The sequence below is a fragment of the Apiospora aurea genome (assembly GCF_038362705.1).
Source record: "Apiospora aurea strain CBS 24483 chromosome Unknown utg000005l_segment0_segment0, whole genome shotgun sequence".
In the NCBI taxonomy this organism is placed as follows: domain Eukaryota; kingdom Fungi; phylum Ascomycota; class Sordariomycetes; order Amphisphaeriales; family Apiosporaceae; genus Apiospora; species Apiospora aurea.
This window is the reverse complement of record NW_027117392.1, coordinates 6,179,016-6,198,318: the sequence shown is the minus strand read 5'-3', so window position 1 is coordinate 6,198,318 and position 19,303 is coordinate 6,179,016. Positions and strand designations below refer to the sequence as shown.

The 19,303-nt window shown below is 53.2% G+C and overlaps 6 protein-coding genes across 6 annotated transcripts; 2 read left to right on the top strand and 4 right to left on the bottom strand.

The window, feature by feature from the left end:
- Positions 1-1,050: 1,050 nt before the first annotated feature.
- PG986_008413 (uncharacterized protein) lies at positions 1,051-2,570 on the bottom strand (the record flags this gene model as incomplete). The annotated part of the gene is made up of 5 exons (XM_066844635.1): positions 1,051-1,123; positions 1,196-1,507; positions 1,592-1,892; positions 1,954-2,263; positions 2,346-2,570. 5 exons carry the CDS (start codon positions 2,568-2,570, stop codon positions 1,051-1,053), a joined length of 1,221 nt encoding a protein of 406 aa, XP_066700747.1.
- Positions 2,571-3,484: 914 nt separating this feature from the next.
- On the top strand, positions 3,485-4,101 carry PG986_008412 (uncharacterized protein; the record flags this gene model as incomplete). The annotated part of the gene is made up of 2 exons (XM_066844634.1): positions 3,485-3,598; positions 3,763-4,101. 2 exons carry the CDS (start codon positions 3,485-3,487, stop codon positions 4,099-4,101), a joined length of 453 nt encoding a protein of 150 aa, XP_066700746.1.
- An 896-nt stretch (positions 4,102-4,997) lies between these two features.
- PG986_008411 (uncharacterized protein) lies at positions 4,998-5,279 on the top strand (the record flags this gene model as incomplete). Its single annotated transcript, XM_066844633.1, has 1 exon — positions 4,998-5,279. One exon carries the CDS (start codon positions 4,998-5,000, stop codon positions 5,277-5,279), a length of 282 nt encoding a protein of 93 aa, XP_066700745.1.
- A 1,310-nt stretch (positions 5,280-6,589) lies between these two features.
- PG986_008410 (arrestin domain-containing protein) lies at positions 6,590-9,340 on the bottom strand (the record flags this gene model as incomplete). The annotated part of the gene is made up of 2 exons (XM_066844632.1): positions 6,590-7,345; positions 7,406-9,340. 2 exons carry the CDS (start codon positions 9,338-9,340, stop codon positions 6,590-6,592), a joined length of 2,691 nt encoding a protein of 896 aa, XP_066700744.1.
- A 5,558-nt stretch (positions 9,341-14,898) lies between these two features.
- On the bottom strand, positions 14,899-16,022 carry PG986_008409 (uncharacterized protein; the record flags this gene model as incomplete). Its single annotated transcript, XM_066844631.1, has 2 exons — positions 14,899-15,716; positions 15,845-16,022. 2 exons carry the CDS (start codon positions 16,020-16,022, stop codon positions 14,899-14,901), a joined length of 996 nt encoding a protein of 331 aa, XP_066700743.1.
- A 1,785-nt stretch (positions 16,023-17,807) lies between these two features.
- On the bottom strand, positions 17,808-18,816 carry PG986_008408 (GDSL Lipase/Acylhydrolase family protein; the record flags this gene model as incomplete). The annotated part of the gene is made up of 3 exons (XM_066844630.1): positions 17,808-18,389; positions 18,456-18,580; positions 18,642-18,816. The coding sequence occupies 3 exons, from the start codon at positions 18,814-18,816 to the stop codon at positions 17,808-17,810; spliced, it is 882 nt and encodes a 293-aa protein (XP_066700742.1).
- Positions 18,817-19,303: the final 487 nt, after the last annotated feature.

Genomic DNA, 19,303 nt, shown 5'->3' with positions numbered 1-19,303 from the left:
ACAAGACTGGCAGACCCCCAGACTGCTACAAGCCCGCTCGCGCTACCACTATCGCTACATACCATAAGGCTGGACGCAACCCTTAGCAAACATGAAGGGGGGGGACACTGGATATGCGGAGTATATCTTCCTGCATCCAAGCAGGGCAGAGCGACATAAGCTAGCAGGCATGGCGGAAGGAGGGGGGACGGTGAGAGGCTGGAAACGGGCTTCGTGCAACCCAATGGCCAGCACCAACTACTTACTGAACTCCGCATTGCCTCTCGACCTGTCTCATTGCTACATCGAAATACTCGCTCTCCGTCTCAACCTCGTCTGTTGGCTTATGTAGTGGCCTTGTTTCGTCGTTATTCGCTAGTTACAGCACCCGACAGGATGGGACTGCTACCCTAACCACAACAGAACATTCTGCCGATCACTTAAACGCCCATACCACAGCTCGTTTATGCAGTGTGATCCGAGCCCGGTCTGCCGAAGTTCGGTACGCTCTCCCATTGATGAAACATAATGGCCAAGGTGCCAACAGGCCCGGAGATTCAGACCAGGAATATGAGGGGCAAACGTATACCATGGCCAGGCTGTCTCCCTTCTCCAAGTACGATCCAGCTGCTTCCTCTCATTCAGCATCGCGCTTGGTTGGTCATGGGTCACATGATAATTCGGTATCCCCTGTCAGCCTTCAAGCAAGGAGTCGGTAACTTGTAACATGCTGCCGGCCGTTGCGCCTGTTTGAGAGCCAGTAGCTAGCTAACGGCTTATAAATGCAAATCGAGCATGAACAATGCTTGACAATGATATAAGCTTCTATAACTGATCCTTTCGAGTGATAGCTTACTCATGGGGTATATAGCCAAACTTCTCTAATATCCTGAGCCCCTTGCTCCTGTTGGACGACTCGACGGTTATGCACCGTATACACAATTGATTGCGCTATCATGAGGACCAAGCCAATAGCCGCCATTGCAATCATTATAAATAACCCAGTATTGTAGCTTCATCGGTTATCAGTATTACTGTCCCTGAGTTTTACGGCAGTTCTGGGTTTACTTACTACGGAGCATCGCCGCCCCTGAAGTACTGCGTGCCTACCATGAGGCCGCCTTGGGAGGCCATGACCCACATTCTGCATCAACATCAGTCAGCATATGTCGTTATTTGAGCTGCACCTATGAATTCGTGAAGATATGAAACTTACGCTACACTGATACTCCTCTCCCGCGGATCCTCGCAGTTGAGCTGAAGCCACGTGTTGTGCACCGGATGATACCCAACCGCAAAGCCGTTCACGGCGGTCCACAGGCCCCAGCGGGACCACTTGCCCGCGTGCGGCTGGGTCACTCGGGCTACAACCAGGACTGTGAGATAGAGCATAACGCCAACGATGACGGCGAGCCCACGCTTGTTGGTGCGGTCGCTGAAGACGGCCATGGCGAAGATGACGAGCAGGGCGAGGAAGGGGCCCACAGCGGCCAGGGCGTTGGCGGTGATGCGGTCGAAGCCTAAGGACCTGTGGCGGTAGTGATATATCACGCCGAGTCAGTGGTTCGTTCGTTGATTTTGATTTGCGACGGGCTGTTGGCTCTTTGCTTACATGATGGTGGATGGCGTATAAGTTGTTAAGGGGCTCCATGTCGAGAAGACGCAGAATGACGCGATGAAATGGAGCCAGCGACGGTAATGGGTAATGGTCTTCCAGACTAAACCAAAATCGAAATCCTTCATTTCTGCACCAGTTCCTCGGTCGCTGCTTGTCCACGAAATGTCCTCCTGGCTCGTGGCCGATGATGATACAGCCGTATCGACGGTCTTGGGGGCTATCGTGGTGTTGTCGGGTAACCCTGGGAGGAAGAGGAACATCATCACGGCAATGACCAACGTAAATAAACCCTCGACTACTCAACTGTCAGCATTGACTTATACGTCTTGTCCGGGAGACCAAAAGGGGATACTCACTCAGAAAGAGCCATTGCCAACCTTTCAGGCCTCGCACGCCATCTAATTTCAGGATTCCCGACGCTAGGATAGGGGCTATGGCGTTACCGCCAAACATGCCGAAGAAGAAAACAGCCAGGCGCTTCGCCAGTTGCTCCTTCGTGTACCAAGTCGACAACGTGAAGAGCGCCGCGGGGATGTATCCCGACTCCGTCAGCCCGAGCACCGCCCGCGAGACCAGAAAGCCCGTCCTGTTCGTGATGAAGACCTGACAGATGGCGACGATGCCAAAGGCAATCACTTGACCCGAGATCCATCTCTGAGGGCCGATCTTATTGAAGAACGGTGTAAGTGTCAGTGCGTGCATACCAGGTAAACACAGGTAGTGGTCAAGAGCCAGGGGCGGATCTTACCTTATGTAGAAGCAAGTTGGAGGGGATCTCGAGAAGCACGACGCCAAGATACATCAATTGGTTTCCAAGATTGATCGTGTTCTGGTCCACGTTGATGTCAGAGGCGAACCCGGCGGTAAGGGCACTGGCCAGATTCATCTTATCTATCTGGGCGGCCAGGAGCCCGAATGTGAGCAGTGGAAGGACGGTGCAGTCGACCCTGGTTTGGGAACCGTCAGAAATCATATGCTTTTACTATCACTCTCTTCGAATGTTTTACTTACTTCCACTTTGAACTCCTCTCACTAGCTGACCATGTTGCCATCTTCTGAGACTCAATGTGTAGAAATGCTGCAGGTCGTCACGACGTTCCAACCGCACCTCTTGCTGTCGACACGTTCGGTCTCCTTGACTCGATATGCATTTTTGCAACACATCCGCAATATCGGAGATATTTATAGGCAATGACGACTGGCATGGCGACATTCGTGTTTCCGGATCGTCAGGGCCCAGTTTCCGGCAACCTTGATGGCCATCGAGAATCGGGTGTCCACCAGCACCAATCGAGGGCTCCATATGACGGGATTATAAAAACGCCGTAATAAAACAGAGCCGCTACTACTCTATACCTATCGGTCGCTTGGGAATGGTGGCAATATGTCGATGGGCTGCTGTGTTTCCCTCTTGTTCAGGGGCTGCGATTGGAAAGTCCACAAGTGCCAAAGGCATCGAAGAGCCAGGGATAGCAGGACGCTATGGAAATGGCAATTGCTTGCTACGCTCCTACTCTTGCCTCCTCTTGTGTGACGGGTTGCTCGTTGCGTTTCTTTGGCTACAGCCCAGGAAGGGACGAATGGTTACGACGCAGGAATGGAAAGAACAACCAGCATCCACGTACGATTGCCTTCAAGTTGCAACTGCCAAACCAAAACGACATTCCCTCATTCCTCGCAGTCTCACACGCAAGATATAAAAGCCACATCAAACTACCAGACCCGAGAGACGTTGGGCATTCTTTCTCCAGTGATATATCCGAGAGAAACCTGCGATTCTGAAAACGACTCACGAAACAAACGCCGACAGCCACACCATGAAGAATCCAGTGAGCTATCTCGTTACTTCGGCTTCTATATTGGGAATTGGCGCTTTGGTATGTTACAATGCTTCCCCAGGCTTGCAACTGTGCTGACAACGTCTTCCAGCCCAATCCCATCGGCAGCGGCCTGCCCAGCGAAGCTGGTATGAACACCACCCGCCTCGATCCACGCAGTCCGGTAAGCCAAGATCCTTACCACCACACCCTCTTCCCTTCTTTTCCTTTCATTTCCTTCTTGCTCCGAGGCGGAGGCACGATGCTGACACCATCTGCCCCATCCATCCTCGCAGGACCCCCCGCGGCCCCTTCTGCAACATCCCGGGCTACAGAGTCACCCTCCAGACCAAGGTCCGCGACGACATCCAGAAGCTGCACAACATGATCGGCCAGACCTGCACCGCGCCCGCGGGCCCGAGCGGCTGCGCACGCGTGGCTTACACCAATGGCGGCGACGTCTGGATGTGCAACGACAACACCACGCCCAGCGAGGCGCCCTGCAGCCTGCTCGGCGACTATGCCCAGGCCATTGTCGAAAGCTGCAGCACCAAGGACAGCGCCAACGACTACGTGGTCCAAGGCCAGCTGTTCGATGTCGGGTCCGGACCGGACGGGAGCGGGGGCTGGGCAACGTCGTGGTCGGGCTTGACACTAGTGGCTGATTCTAGCACGGGTGGAAGATGAGAAGACCGTTGCAGGGTTCAGGGCGTGTCGTCTGAAAACATAGGCATAGAAAGGAAAGGGGGGGAAACGACAACAACCAAACTGACATGTTTCATGAGGAACCCTCGCGCATCACATGAATAGAGTCCACGATTCTTTCGTCAACAGTCAACGGAGTCTTGCAGCAGTATTACATGAGAAGCCCACATCCACCCCCATCTAAATTTGCAGCTCATCATGCGTTTCATTACTGGCGTGAGAAATGAGTAAGAATATACCTCGAAACCGCCAGACAACTGGCGGCGCACCTCAAATGTATCGAATGAATCTCATCTTTGACGAACTCGTAAGAATAAGGGCTCTTGCAGTTCTCCACACTTGTCTATGCGATGAAATGCATCCGCAACTCACTTCCAAAAGTGTTCCATGAAAGCAACTCCTGCATCACCCCCGACGCTTCCTGCCATGATCCGAGCGCGTGTCCCGAGCTTGTTGTGGTGTATCGCAGTCCGCCGCGTAGTCCTCTGCTGCCACTCATCCACGCCGACGTCGCCAGCCATGACACGAGCTTGATCTGTCGTCACGTTGTCGTATATACCGATCTGAACGTTAGGTGTGGTGTTCGGGGCGGAGTCGAAGCCATAAGTGGATGATGATCTGTCTTCTCCAGTCGTATCGCTTGCGTGGTGGCGGGTGAGTGTTGGCTTCAGTAAATACTGGTCTCCGCAACTACGAACTTGGATGGAACTACCGAGTCAACTCCATTGCATATTAGGAGGGTCATGATAGGGAAGCGCTTATATGGGAGGGGGCAAGCCCCTTTAGTAACTAGATTCAGGGTATATTGGCGAATGCAGTGTACAGATATCCTTCGGGGACAATTACATAGAGGCCAAATCCTGTTCTACCACACAGCAATGGAAAGCTCCGAGTCACTTAGAAGGCAGTTGCTGCTTATGTTGACAGACCAGACTGGAACGATCGATCAGGACAAGGAGAGCAAGAGGCAGAAGGATATACTCCTCGAGGCCGTGGTTTCAACAACAGAGGTCGCGGCCGTGGAGGATTCCGTCGCGGGACTAGACCCCGGGGACGAGCCTATCGACGATGGACTCGTCGACATAATAGACAGATGGCCTTTGCAGAGGAATGATGAGGAAGTCTTTGTGGACAGAGATGATCCCAACATTGACGAGTAGAAGAAAAGGTTAGTCGAGGAAGGATCTATACTTAAGTTAGTTGACGAGGCTAACGAAAACCTGTTCGCAATAAATTTCTTTTTAAAAAAGAACACGTTGTTTAAACTACTTACATACCTGCCCACCTATACCGTGCAATGCTCAAGCATGGCCAAGGAAGGCGATGGTGATGGATGGATCCAAGGACGGTAGGAGATATGGGAAGTGCCCATGCGTAGAGGGTGACAGGTATGAAATGTGAGCCAGTTACCAATCTACTCTAATCTCCATCATCACACTTCACTCACCAACCCCAAGCCCAGGTCCTACAACCGCAAGACAGGCCCGGGGTAAATAGGGCGTTCAATGATCCAGATCCTCATATCTCATGTCTCGGCACCATAGGAGCACCACATGTCAAGGTCCAAAACCACCTCCTCATCAGCCTGTCGGTGTTGTGTGCAGTTGGTGCCTGGAAGTCGAAAAGAGTTTAAAGCGACAGGAAGCCAGATCTACCAGCAACCCCCCCCAAATCCCCTAATCCAACGTGAATGGATGGAGGTGGGAGAAAACCTCCGAAATGATTCAGATCTCAAAGTGAACCATCCACTATTCCCCCGCATGTCTCGGAGCGCAATGCAACAGTGCGAGGGTGAGCGTGGAGTAAGTTAGGTATGTACACACGTATAATGTCTCACATCAATGTCACACGCATCAATTCGCAGAAGCTGTAGGTGGAGGTAACAGGAAAGACAGATATGGAGTAACAACCAAATTTGATAGGCTAAGGAGGCTATGATGATGATATAACAAGTAGTTAGGCTACGCAGGGATTGTGACGCCTTTGCCATGATGATAACGGTGATGATGCCAGCGCTATAGTCAAGAAGAATAATGCAATTCTCATCTCGTGCCTTCAGGCCATCCAGACGCTTGCGAGTGAGAATGTGAGAGAGAAATAGGTGTGTAACAATAACAAAAGAAAATAATTAGACCCCGTCTATGCCAATGTCCGGTTCTGCGTCGGCCCCCCTTTCCCTTGCCTGGTCTACAATGCATGCGTAGGTATCTTTCCGTCCGCCCCCACCCCTTAATAATAAGAATTTCCATGTTTGCGCCGGGTAACTTCTTTGCCAACTAAAACATTCCAAAGACATGCAGCACGTTTGCTTCATCAAAAGGTATCTTTTCCACAGTAAGAAACAAGTGAAACCCCTAACTCCGGTTAATGCCCAATCAAAAAAAAAATCGCACTTTGCCGTCGTCGTCCTGCACGTGCTTCTAGCATTCAAAATCGTTGGGAAAGCCCCCCTTGAAATAATCAGGAGAGCCTAGGCTCTTCGTTGAGTCAAGGCACCGGCCATGGTCAGTGTCGGCAAGGCGGGTCGCTGAATTTCCACGCTACGGCTCGGGATCGACCGTCCGCCGGGTGTGCGCGGGTTCGCCACATTGACCCGTCCGTTCCTGCCGGTGATGCGGCTAGGGTGACCAAAGTCCTCGTCGCCGCTGTCGCTGTCGCCATCGTCGTAGTCGGCAAGTCGCGCGAAGTAGTCCGCCAGGCCGTCCACACTAGGGGTACCGACGACGGCCTCGTACTGCGGAGGCAAATCAGCCAATGGCGGCGGCGCTTCGTCCTCCTCAAATGCAGGCGGGTTGAACGAAGGATAGCGCATCAGATGGATGGGCCGCGACACCGCTGGTGCTTGTGGTGGCTGTTGAGGAGCACCCTGTTGGCGCTGTACTGACTGCGTACCGCCTGCTTGAGCTTGTGATCCGAGGTGTGCGACGGGCAGTGGTGCGAGGGGTGACGGTTCGACACTCATGGGAGTGGGCTCGACAGAGGGGATGGTGCCAGTGCTCGACGCCGGAGAGGGGTTCGTCGCAATAATGTTAGCGTCGTGGCATCCGCAAGTCGCCTGTTGGTGGTACATGGGTTGCTCCGCGCCAGAGTACTCGGGCAGGCTAGTGTTAGCCTGCGTCGCACGACAGTTGAGCACAGTAAACGGCGAGTCAATGCTGATTTCGAAGTGCCGTCTGCGCTTGCCAGCTGGGTCTTCAGGGTCAAGTCGCGAGATTCGCATGACGATCTACCAGAAACAGTTAGTCTTGAATGAAGCGAAAAGGGGTTATTCCGCCGTTTGGCTTACCTTGATCCAATGATAGACATTGACGTTCTTCCAGCTGCAATCAGGGTGCAGACGGATAGTCTTGTCCTTTGCCATCTGGTCGCACGTCGGGATCTGTACGTTCATCTCGATTTCGGTTGACCCCCAATACGACTCCAGGCCTAGATCCAAATCGCCAAGCAGGTTGTCGGACGGATCGGGTAACGGGTGTGGCGCAGTGTGACTCCTCGAGGCCTCTAGACTCCGTCTTCGGGCGGCTGCAACTCGTGCTTCGTGTCTCTCGTCGGGCGAAAGCTCACCACCGCTCAAAACGTTGATTTCCGAGTTTTCGAATTGCTTGTCCACCGGCTTGCCGGCCGACTTCTCAAGCAGGAGGATTTTCCTCCCGGGGTCCTTGCGAGTGACGCGGCGGTCGTTGGTCCAGTACTCAATCGATTCGGTGACAAACACCTTAAGCTTGTGCACCTGAACCTTGGCGAGGGGCGTCAGCTTGAAGGCGATGGGAATCTTCGTTCCAATAGGGAACGATTTCCCCGAAATCATAATGTCGTAGTGTAGTTGGTCCTCCCATTGCCGGCTGATGGAGATCGGTTCCGTCATCTCGAGCGAAAGCTGATCGGGGACTCGGACGATGCTAACTTCCTTGCTCCCGTGCAGGTTTGGCTTGAACGCGCCGGCTCTCTCGACAACGGTTTCCAGCGCCCATTTCACCGAGCCGAACTGCAGCTTCGTCGTTTCCAACTGGTGGTGGTCGATGGGCAACTCGAACGAGTATTCGTAAGTTCCAGGATAAAAGACCTTGTAGCCCTTCTGCACGGCATTAACGCCAGGCGACTCGCCCTTTCCGAAACTGCGCTGTTGGACCGATTGCAATGATAGGCGTTTGTACTCTTTCGCCGTGAGGTTGCCTCTGGATTGGTTCTTGATGCTCAACGACAGTTGCGATTGTGCGGCGAGATTTGCGCTGCTTCCTGTGTTCCCACGGATGCTGTAATTGCACTGGTTGCCGTAAGGAGTTTCCCAAGTCTCGTGCATGGCGTGGAAAAATGTAAGCACCTGTGTCCGTAATGACTCCTCTTCGTACTGTTCGACCTTCATGGGCGGGATGCCCTCGGGCCACTCCGTCCTGGCCTTTCCGACAAGCTTCAATGTGACCGACTTCAGCTTCACATTCTTCGAGACATCAAGCTGGAGCTTGCCCCTCAAAAGCGCAGTCGAGTTCGCGGTCTCGTGGCGCGGGTGGCCATCGTGCTCGAACCCCGTCAAGAAAACGTTCGGCTCGGCAAGGACGATCGAACATGAAACACCACTTCCAGAAGCGACTGGCTTCGGCACCTCGGTCACCGAGCTCATGATGTTCTTGGCAGAGCGCATAGACATGAGGCTGCTGCGATGCGAATTTTGGAGCGCTGCATTCAGCAGAGGACCCCGTCTGTTATCCACCATTGTCGAAGGAGGCATACCCGATGCCCCAATTGTCGGAACGGAAACCATGGACATGGGCCGTGTCGAAACCTCCGGTATGGGCCTGAGTGTCCGGGGGCAGCTGGACGTGCTAGGTCGAGGGGTTTCACTTCGAGTCGATGCGCTGTCAGTGGCAACGTAGTGGGAAAAGTGCTCCTTGATCGGCGCAAATATCCTTTCGAATGCGGCTCTCTTGGAGTGTTTGGATTTGGGGCTCTTCGGCCGTCGATCAGCACGTGTCTGCTCCTTGTCCACCCTAAAAGACCGTTTGGGTTTCGGGTAGTTGACGGGCCTCAACTCGGGAGGAATGTAGCCTGAAGGGTACGAGACGATATGGATCGATTGAGGTCGTCGTGTCCGTGGCCGTATAGGTGGGACGGGCAGACTGGGAGGGCGGTTTGATAAGTGATGCCGTGGTCTGTAGTAGACGTTGCCCGTCAGTGGATGTGAATAGTGGTCTGACCGAAGGTAGTGATCTTCCGATTCTGTCATTGTGGCGGTTTGTTAGGACGTGTCGCAAGCACCGACATCATCTTCGAGGACCCAGGGCCAGGGAAGGGGGGAGGCTAAGGCAATATCTAATACAAGAAGTGGGAGCGGTAGTATAGGTGAGGTATAGGATAAGAGTGGGTAACAAGGAGTTGTCTCGGGATGACTTTTAGGCACGACTCGCTGGGTAAGGCGAGACGGCGCGGCCAAAAATAAGCTACCTCAGCTTATTATGCGGCAATGCCGAGATTTAGGTGAATGTAACGAATGCGCTGGCCAGACTTGGGCGGTGAAAGTATCACCGGCATGTAGGGATCATTGTGGTAGGTTAGGCCAGGAGGTGTGTAAAGCATGTACAGTAGGTCGGTACTGGTACTGGATGTGGAGGGGAATGCAAAACAGGGAAGCAGCATGTGGCATGGTAGCGGCCGGATGGGGATCTGGGAGTGTATCTGGCATCTGTGGCACCCAAGAAAAAGGGAAATGGGACACCTACGGTTCAGTGAATCATAAAAAAATCATTATGGTCCCGAAAAGGGCGTGGAAAGCATGCGGTCTTGAGCGGGAGAGTTTGCTGTTTGAGATAAAGCAAATCCGGCGCAGTGTTGGAGGGAAGGTCCTGGTCGCCCCCAATGGCTGCCGTCTCAATTTCCCCCTTGCCCCTCGCTATTATCTGACGGCAGGTGGCAGATGGGCAACTGCTCGCGCAGACGTAGATTTCCAAACCGTTCAGTTCAGTCAATCGACGATCCGTGTCTCTTTCTCTCTCGCTCTTCTGCTGCCGTGGTCGCAAAAGAGGTGAAGAGGGGAAAGTGGGATGGGCCTTCGGAATGTCGCAGGCGGTATGGGGTTGCGTGTGTGCGGGAAAGAGAGGAGAGAGGCTGGCTCTGGTGTGATGAACGTTAGATTATCGTGTTGCTGAGTAGAGGGTTGAGGGCGATTGATGCGATATTGATGTTGATGACTGAACCGGCTATGAGGGACTGACTGGCTGGACTTGGACTGGCTGGTCTGGTCGGGTAACCTTGCAGATGATCGGCCTATGATGTAGTGCTCCCCAATCGAGCATGGCAGACCCAAAGACTGGGGCTTATTAGAGGCATGAAGCACAGGAAGCAGAGCGCTGAGAGCATAGCGTAGCGCCCAGAGGAAGAACCCTAGTCCATCTAGTCCATAGTGCCCCTCTCGGCGCGGCTTCGTCGGCAACCCTTGGAACCCTTGGACAATGAATGCCCTTCCAAATTACAGAGAACCTGTTGGTTGGGATGCACGTCGTGCATACATAGTGGTAGGTACCGTAGCGTAGCACCGCCATCATTGACACACATTCACTTGAGCGTTCGTGAGCTCGTCATTCTCGTCAATTGATCTGGAAGAGTCATGTGGAATCAAGGCCGATAGACAGACAGGACAGACATTTGCCTCGAAAGGCGAACGATGCCACCACAGGTGGTGTTGGCGGGCTAGTGAGCAAGTGAGTGCCTGCCTTGCCCTGTTGTCGTCCCAGAGCAGAGTCGGCGCGAGTCAGTGTCGCAAATGAAGTAATGCCCAGACGGCAGGCTTTTTGGCAGAGCTTCCAGGCTCTGCGGATGCGGAGAAGGGTCAGCCTGGCCAATGAGCAGTCTCACATTTCTGCTCCGCGTCACGAGCGCACCCCTGGCAGCATATACATTTTTTTCTTCTTCTCTTTCTCCTCGCCTTCCAAGGCCAAGGCGACGAAATGCGGAACTCGGAAGTTGTCCAGGAATTCTCAGAGTGTGTGTCGCGTCAGCCCATTTAGATCCCATATACCGCACGTACATAGCTGGCCAGCACTGGCTGGCTGGGCCCTGGCAAAGGAACAATGAAAAGCGAAAATGCCCTTCAGACGAACATCTCCGAGGTACATGTACTCTTGGCCGCCTAATGCACTAGCATGGACTTGAAGCGACCACGCGCACTGGTGGTGGCTAGCAGCAGGTGAATACTTTGTCACAGGTGGCTAGTGCCATGGGCAGGCCGGCCGGGATGCCTTCAGTACTTTCAGCACACTATGCGACACGTCAAGGACCGGCTGTGTTTCGTTCATAAACCGGGTATATCCCGTTGATAATACTAGTGCACTGGCGCTTGCCTCCCTCCCAGACAGACGGTATCAGCAGCGCTGTGTTCGCTCAGCTCGGCAAACTGGGAAATTCTGGTGTGTGGTAAGTTTGTGCAATGTACGCAGTGGACAAATCAATCCATCATCCAACCTTTGCCTGCTTGTACGGGCGGTGGGGGAGAAAGAACCACAGAGCCCATCTGTCATCTGATGGGCGTTTCCCCCAGTGAGCCAGTGTTTGTAGCCTGGCCGAAAGCCGAAATTTTCGCGGTAAGGGCATGCAGGTTTACGTTGACAACGGCATCATCGGGATGCCACTCTGGAACCTGGGTTGTTGTCGATCAGGCCGATCGCTTCCCCGTGGCACGATGGATTGAACGTCCTCCGGGAACGGCACTGGAATGGCGGGCAGCGTGCGGGACGAGACGAGAAAAACTGGAGCCCGTCGGAGGCAACGGCAGTCTCCAGATCGACGCTTTCTATTCTCGTTCTCGGTAGAGTGACGACTAGCGAAAGAAGGCAAAAACTCAATAATCGCTAGAGGCGATCAGACCGGGAGCGAGAGACGAGGGCTGCGGATGCGGACTCAGTGGAAGCTATTACGGTACAAGTACAAAGGTCCAAGTCAGGGCGATTGCGCAAAAGCTCTGCAAACCTTATTCCTCAGGGCAGAGCGTATGGAATGGAATCATGGCCCACGGGATGGGATATGGATCTGAATCGGTTGACAGGGTCAGCGTCCGCACTGACGCTGGCTGCCATGGTCTTTGACACTTCCATCATCAGTCACTTCGTCTTAAGGGTCTTCAACACCCGGTTCTATGTACTACATGTACTTACCGGTAACTTGTAATTTCAACCTGCGTAAGGTAAACGTTAAGGTGAAGACGGTCAGCCTCTGCAAGTAAGCAGACCTTAGATGCTGAAAAGCCATTGCATGTGTTTGTTGACTGCGCCATGGGGGGCAAGGGGACAGACAGCCCATGAGTCGTCCCAAATTGGCAATGCGGTGCTTTGCTCGTTGGTCCTTTCCAATGACCGCCATTTCCAAGCAAGAGAACTGCCAATGCAGCATCACGTCAGGGCTGGCAAGGGGGTTAGGTTGGTGGCCGGGAGTTCCAGTATTCCCACCCAACCAATATCTGCCAATCGTTGCTGCGTGCTTGCGTGCGGAGGTGTGAGTGTTGGTGTTGGTGGTTTTGGCTTTTTTTTTTTTTTTTTTTGGCTGCTGCCAAACGTGCCAAACAAGCTGCACGACTGCCAGTGCCCAAATTGAACCAAGCCAAGCTTTCTCGTTGGCAGTTCACCACACAAAAATGGATGACGCCTCTAGTCTAGTGCACCGGAATAGGACTCGATCGGCACTCAAAACGCCGGCTAGAAGGGGATGCGTACGTAAGTGTTGATGCTGACAATGGAAATTTTTTTTAATCGGGACACACCAAACAAGAACTCCACGATTTCGCGGGTTTTTTATCGTTCAATAGAAATAGAATTGACAATAGGCCCTGGAAATAAGCGCTTGCCCCTGTGGGTGAGTGAGCCGATTACCCGTGGCGTTTGGGGGCTTCATTTGCCTTTCCAGCCTCCAGATGTCTCTCTACCCGTGCAACAAAGATCAGATCACATTTTAAGGAACAGCAAAGTTTAGACTGATCAAGACGGCTGAGATTAACTTCATTGCTTGCATCTCTTACTTACTGTGGTTGCTCCAGACATTAGACGACAGGCACACACCACCATATGCAAACGATAGGATAGCATCAGGCATCGGTGCAGAATGACGGACGTTAGGTTACGCACGAACTAGAAAAGTAAACAAGCACTAATTGCGCCGCATTCAATGCAAAATCACCTCCCATTGCAGAATGCCGTTGCATTTGGAATGGACATCTTCTTCAATGGGAGAGGAGTTGGGTCCCTTTACGTTTTAGCGAAGTGAACATCAAAGAGGCCTAACTAATCCAACCGCCAAGCTAGGGGTTAGTAGTGGCAGATCCAACACGATGCCTCCTTACATTAGTTTCTCTGCCGACAAACTAGAGGAGTTGGGCAAAACCCTCTGCAAACCGGCCCTCTCCTCCTTCGCCCAAAAGCCCACCAATCGTGCAATACGGTATATTGGGCCGCATTATGCGAACGAACCCTTATGCGAAGAGTCGATAGTAGTAGTATAACGGTCTCCAAGCATGATAGCCACCTCATCCATCCGTTGCATCGACGAAGATCTAGAACTGCTTGCTCTTCTGCTCCATCGTATGTCTTTTTGGGCAAAGGGTCTGGGTCTAGGTCTAGGAGGCTTACTGTGCCGCCAGGCCATCCTCGTTAAACTAATTAGATTGACAATGGGGTGAACCGACCCCTAAAACCCCTACTACCTACCTCGCCAACTCATCCCATCAAACGAAAAGTGAGGCTGTCGTCGGAGATCACCTCGCTTCCCCGCCTCAGGATCAGGACTGTGCGTGTGGTGTTATAGTCGCAACGGAAACCCCATGTGTATAGGATCGAGACCGGCTATACCCTTCTCCCCCTCCTCCCCCAACCACCAACCTTCGCATATCGCGACTGGCTACCCAACAGGTAAGTCCCAGCACTGTACGAAACCCCACGGAATCGTTTCGAACCTGTACCGGGGCCGAAGAAGAAAAAAGCAGCCTAAAACTTACTCGCGAGAAAGATCGGATGACTGGGCGCATGCAAGCTCATGCTGGCAAATAGCAGCAAGTACTAGCAATAATAGCTATAGGGCGCTGCTGTCGGGCTGCTCCCGACGTCATTCTCCTCACTGCCGGGCCTCAGGAGGCGCCGGCAGTCATCCAGGCTCAGCCATTCTTTTCAATCGCTCTCCTTATCATGCCCAGTAGGAAAAGGAAGCCGCAGATCGCGCGCGTTGCTCTTAACCCCCGGCAAGATGGGCTTGCCGCATCCCGATCGATGGGTGCTTAGTTCCTTTTGCGCCTATGCGGTGTAGTGCGCGCGATGAGAACTCAAAACCTACCTCGTACATAGCCGGGAACCCCAAGTCAAACCGTGAGGGGGACGTTAGAAGAAGAAAAAGGTCAAAAAAAGAAAGGGGGAATTGGCACGAGCCCCTATCAGTCGCAATTGGCGGTATCGTCAGCTTGAGCCTCTCAACTCTATCATCACAGTTGGACGGGCGCTTATTCGGCAACTTGACTTTCGTCTAACGGGAAAGCCATGGGATCATGTGGCGGCCACCATTGATTTGACCTCTCCTTTCAAACCGCTGCTGCTTGCTTACATCCGCACCCCGAACTCCGATCACCGAGAATCGCGAAACATAGTCATCGGATAAGTGGCATTCACTCAGGGGGAGGAAAGCATAGGCGCGAACTGTAAATTCATGATCTATCAAATTTGATGTGAAATCATCTACTCATCTGCATTTCACCCCTTTTCTTTCGATCGATCGCTAGATCTATTGATCTCCTAGTGAGTGACGTACTCCTTCCGTTCATCGCACGCTCTCGAGGCTGATCTCCTTGCCCAGGCCGTTCTTCTCATTCTCGAGCCCGCAGTTGAGCGCCATGGGAGCGCCATTGCCGTGATAGCCGTTGGTGACAGCAGTCTTGACCCTGACCGCGTCGCCGCGGTCATCCGAAGGGAGTTTGCCATCATCCGCAGCAGCAGCAGCATCCTTGCGCTTCAGACCATTCTCCTTCGTCTTCTGGTCGTCATCGCCGTCATCCTCGCAGAGCAGGTCGACGTCAGACCCCGCGAGCCACTGCTCCATCTTGCCGTACATGGCGTGCCAGGCGCCGTGGTCGCGGGCCGTGGGCAGGCAGCGGGTGACGGGGTAGCCCAAGGCACTCTGGGCAGCGGCGAGGTGGCGGTAGCCCTCGGGGAAAGAGGCCAGCAGCTCCGGGTCGAACGTGGGCGCGCGGTTGCCGTCGACGGGGACGACCTTGTCCTTCTCGTAGAAGAGCTTGACGTACTTGGCCTTCCACTCGGTGCCCCCTATCTCGGTCTTCTCCTTGACGCAGAAGAAGATGAAGCGGCAGTCGCAGTCGACGTCGAACTCGGCCCCGGCGGGACAGAAGACGTTGGCTTGGTGCCCCTGAGTCTGGAAGCGCTGCGTGATGGTCGCTTTCATCTTGCCGATGGCGCGGTCCGGGTGCGACTGCGAAACCTCGACGAGGGTACCGCACTCGCGATGCATGATGAAGTCGCCGCGGTCCTTACCGCGCTTGGAGATAGCAATGAAGTTATCAATGGTCTGGCCCTTGCTCCAAGCTGTTGTCGGGAGTGGGTGGACATGGCACCGCCTGTCAGCTACGTGAAATTTCATTTTTGGATAATGATGATGATGGTGACATGTGTGCTTGTCCCATGGTTAAGGACTGCTATGGGTCGCAGGTAGGTGGAAGTGAACGGGGGGGGGGTGGAAGGTGCTTGCTCACTTGTCCAGACCATGGCCTCTTTGCAGAACAGGCTGCGGTAGTTCTTCCATTCCGAAGCATCGCGGTATACTGGCCATCCCTTGCAGAGCTCCGACACGGCAAACCGATTCAGGAGATCCTCGGGTGAACCGTTGATGTGCGAGTACTGGTGGATTTGAGCATCTGCTGAGGTAGTCATTTTGAGGATGTGTTTCGTCGTCAATGATGAGGTAGAATGTGGAAGAAGTAGTTGTTCAAGTGCATGTTTGGTGTTTCGAAGAGGAAAGCTGGTGTCCATCCTCTGAACCCCCCTCGAGGTTTATATACTCGCCCAGATCCATGGCAGCCCTGAGACGACCGACCCTTCAACCAAGCAAGATGAAGAGGCCTGTCCAGATGGGTGACTGTCTTCGTCTCCTGGGAGCCCATGGTCCGTCAAGATCGAACGATATTATGTCATGGTATGCAAGGACACAATCAATCGGCTGCCCATTTCGATCGTGGGCCTTTTCCAGACTCATGTTTCCCTCCTTACGCAATCAGGAGAGACGCGACATGAGAGGCGAATTGTCAGCAAACTGCCTTCGAAGGATCCACCAGGTCGAGGCAGGTAAGCGTCTCCCTCGTTATCTCCAACGCCGAATGTTCAGTACTTGCGCAATAGAAAGTTGAAGCCCGAACTAATGCGCTGGTCCGGAGGAGGCCAAGTCACCCTGGTTTAGGATTTGAGATTTGATAGAGATAAGTAGTATTGTCTGCATATGCCGTCGTGTGGTCATTGTCTCACAGGTACGAGTGCTTAACACGTCGTGGAATCGAGCCATGATTCACTCGATCCATCGAGACCTCGTTAGCCATGAGGTAGTGGTGTCATTTCTTCGTTGTGCGCATCGAGAGAGGATGTCGACATGTTTGAGATCTTGAGACGAATGGGACGAGGATGCAGCCTTGCTGCAGCCACGCATGTCCTCCTACGGGCCAAGTAGCGGTGAAACGGGGTTGTTCATATGGCAAGATTGCCCATCGCAGCTTCTGGACACCACGACGGGAACCTGCTTCTTGGTACGTGAAGGGGGGTTCGCCGCCGGGTAACAATCCGAGTGTCGCGTATCACCGGAACTTATTCCCTCACCTGTCAGAGCAAGGCCCGTATCACCGAGGCGTGATACGGAGATGCATACCTGCATAATAGGGTGATTTCTCGGGAGTTAGGGCACGTTGATGCATCGTTCCCGTAGATTCGGTTGATCGTGCTGGATGACACAAACTATGTGTTCTGGCAACAAGGTGCCCGTTTGATTACACTGCTTTATTGTCAGCCGCAATGGTTACCTGTTTCGGTTGACGGTAGATACCATCATTTATCTTACATAACTCAATCTATCAGAGCTGTATCATCCGTTGTAACCCCTTTTTGGCGTTGTACTTACGTTCTTGTTTGCCAGAGCTGTTCGTCGGTGATATCAAAACCACAAGCCCACACTTACACTGTGATCCCGCTGAAGAAATTGTAACGCCCCATGAGTGACGATTCGCTGGAATTAGCATCCTTTCTGCCCTCGGGTGTCATTGGCCAGAATTACAATATGATGGTCAACTCTTATCTCCCCACAATACCTAACTGTCTTGCAACTTCGGCGGAGTCGCGTCTTCGATGATGATCCCCGGGGTCAATGTCGGCAGCCGAAGCGAAATATGACCGGGTGGCATTCCGTAGCTTAGCGCAGATGCCCAAACCCGGTTGATGTAACTGCTGAGGGGAAATACGATATATCGCATTTATTGCCTGCAGTAGATATGCTCTCCTGCAGCCATCTTCACGGGGCGAGCCGGATGCCAATTGCTGGCTTCGGTTGTGCATATGCATCTTGCCTGCATCATGTATCCATATCTTGATATTGAGTCTATTGTCCTGTAAGCCACAAAGCTGGTCTGATCTTAGCGCATGACACCTCACACAAAGCCTTATCCTCCCTGCAAAATTTCATCCTTCGTAGATCTTCTCACCCTTGTGGTTCACGGGGTTGACCTTCCTCCAACCTGGTAGAACGAAGCCCGCCTCGTCATCCTCGGGGAAGGGGCCGATATGCTCCTTCACAGCGTCGAAAAACACACGGTAGGCCTGACCGCTCATATGCAGGCCATCCGGAAGCATCTGCTCTAAGCCACCCCTGATGCTACCAGGGTACCCTAGTGGCAGGCCAGCCTTGCTGAGCCCTTTATCGTCCAGATCTGGGGTGGCCGCAATGGCCGCGTCCATGATGGCCTTCTGCAGATCGATCAACACCGTGCCAGGGACGTCGGCAGCGACTTGGCGTGCGATATCGGAGTACTTGGCGCTTACGGCCGCCTGTCGACACGCCTGTCCATGATTCTCTTTATCCTGCATCTCGGCCATGATCTCATCCAGAGGTGGAGGAGTCACGAGCAGTATCTTGGGCTTGTGGGCCGTTATGTTAGGGTGTGTGATGATGGCCTTCAGGTTGGACCTATAATCTTCTTCGTCCACGTGCTGCGAAGCGGTGTCCAGCTCGAGGGCTGCATCGTTGGCTCCCAGCAGCACGAGCTACGTACCTCGGTTAGATCACGCCAACATGAAGGCTTGCATTGATTGCCAAGACGGGGAACTCACCAGATACTCGATTCTTGGCGTGGCCTCGGAGCGCGGCGGAAAGATCTTCTCCAGGTACCTGAGTACGTTCTTGGTATTCCAGCCGGAGTAGCCTCGGTTGATCACATCCAGGCGGCGAACACACACTGACGATCTCAGTTAGTTATGGATATGCGGTTATCCTTCGGAGCAACACTGATGACGTACAATCTTGAAGAGCACCTTGGAAGCAAAACCCATCCGAGATTTTAGTAGAGAACTGGAAGAGCGAGTCTCCAAGCAATACAACCTGGTTATGGATGACGGGCCCATCCGGGAGCTCTGGCAGAGCAGCTTCCACGTCGAGGCGGGGCTTCTTAGAGGGGTTCTCGGTGGTAGCCATTGTCTTCAGAAATGCTAGGACGATAGTACACGCGTATTTTGGTCAAGTGTGTCCCAAAGACAGATTAGATGGTAGATTGATTTAGTATGCGTAAGGGAGAGTAGGAGAAAAACAGCGTGACCCAGCTGTTGGCTCTTAAAGTTGTCGAACTTACGCTGGCCGGCCTTGCGGAGAGATGTCGGTGGGGTTGGCTGATCAACTGCGCGACTGCCGAACAGTTTGGATGGTTTACGTAGTAGGTCCACCCAAACCAAATCACCGGCAAGAAAGTCCATGTAGTAAGCACTTCACTTACAACCCTTTCCCGCCGTACGAGGGCGTGACCAAAATCACAATCAAATAATTATGAAAGCCCCGTGATCTGGGACCAAGCTTTTCGAGGGCTGGTCTCTGGGGAATCGGTGGAAACGACTGGCAGCGGAATTCGTACAGTTTGGAGTCAGCACCACCCACTCACTCACTTTCCCTGAAGAAATGAACTAGGATA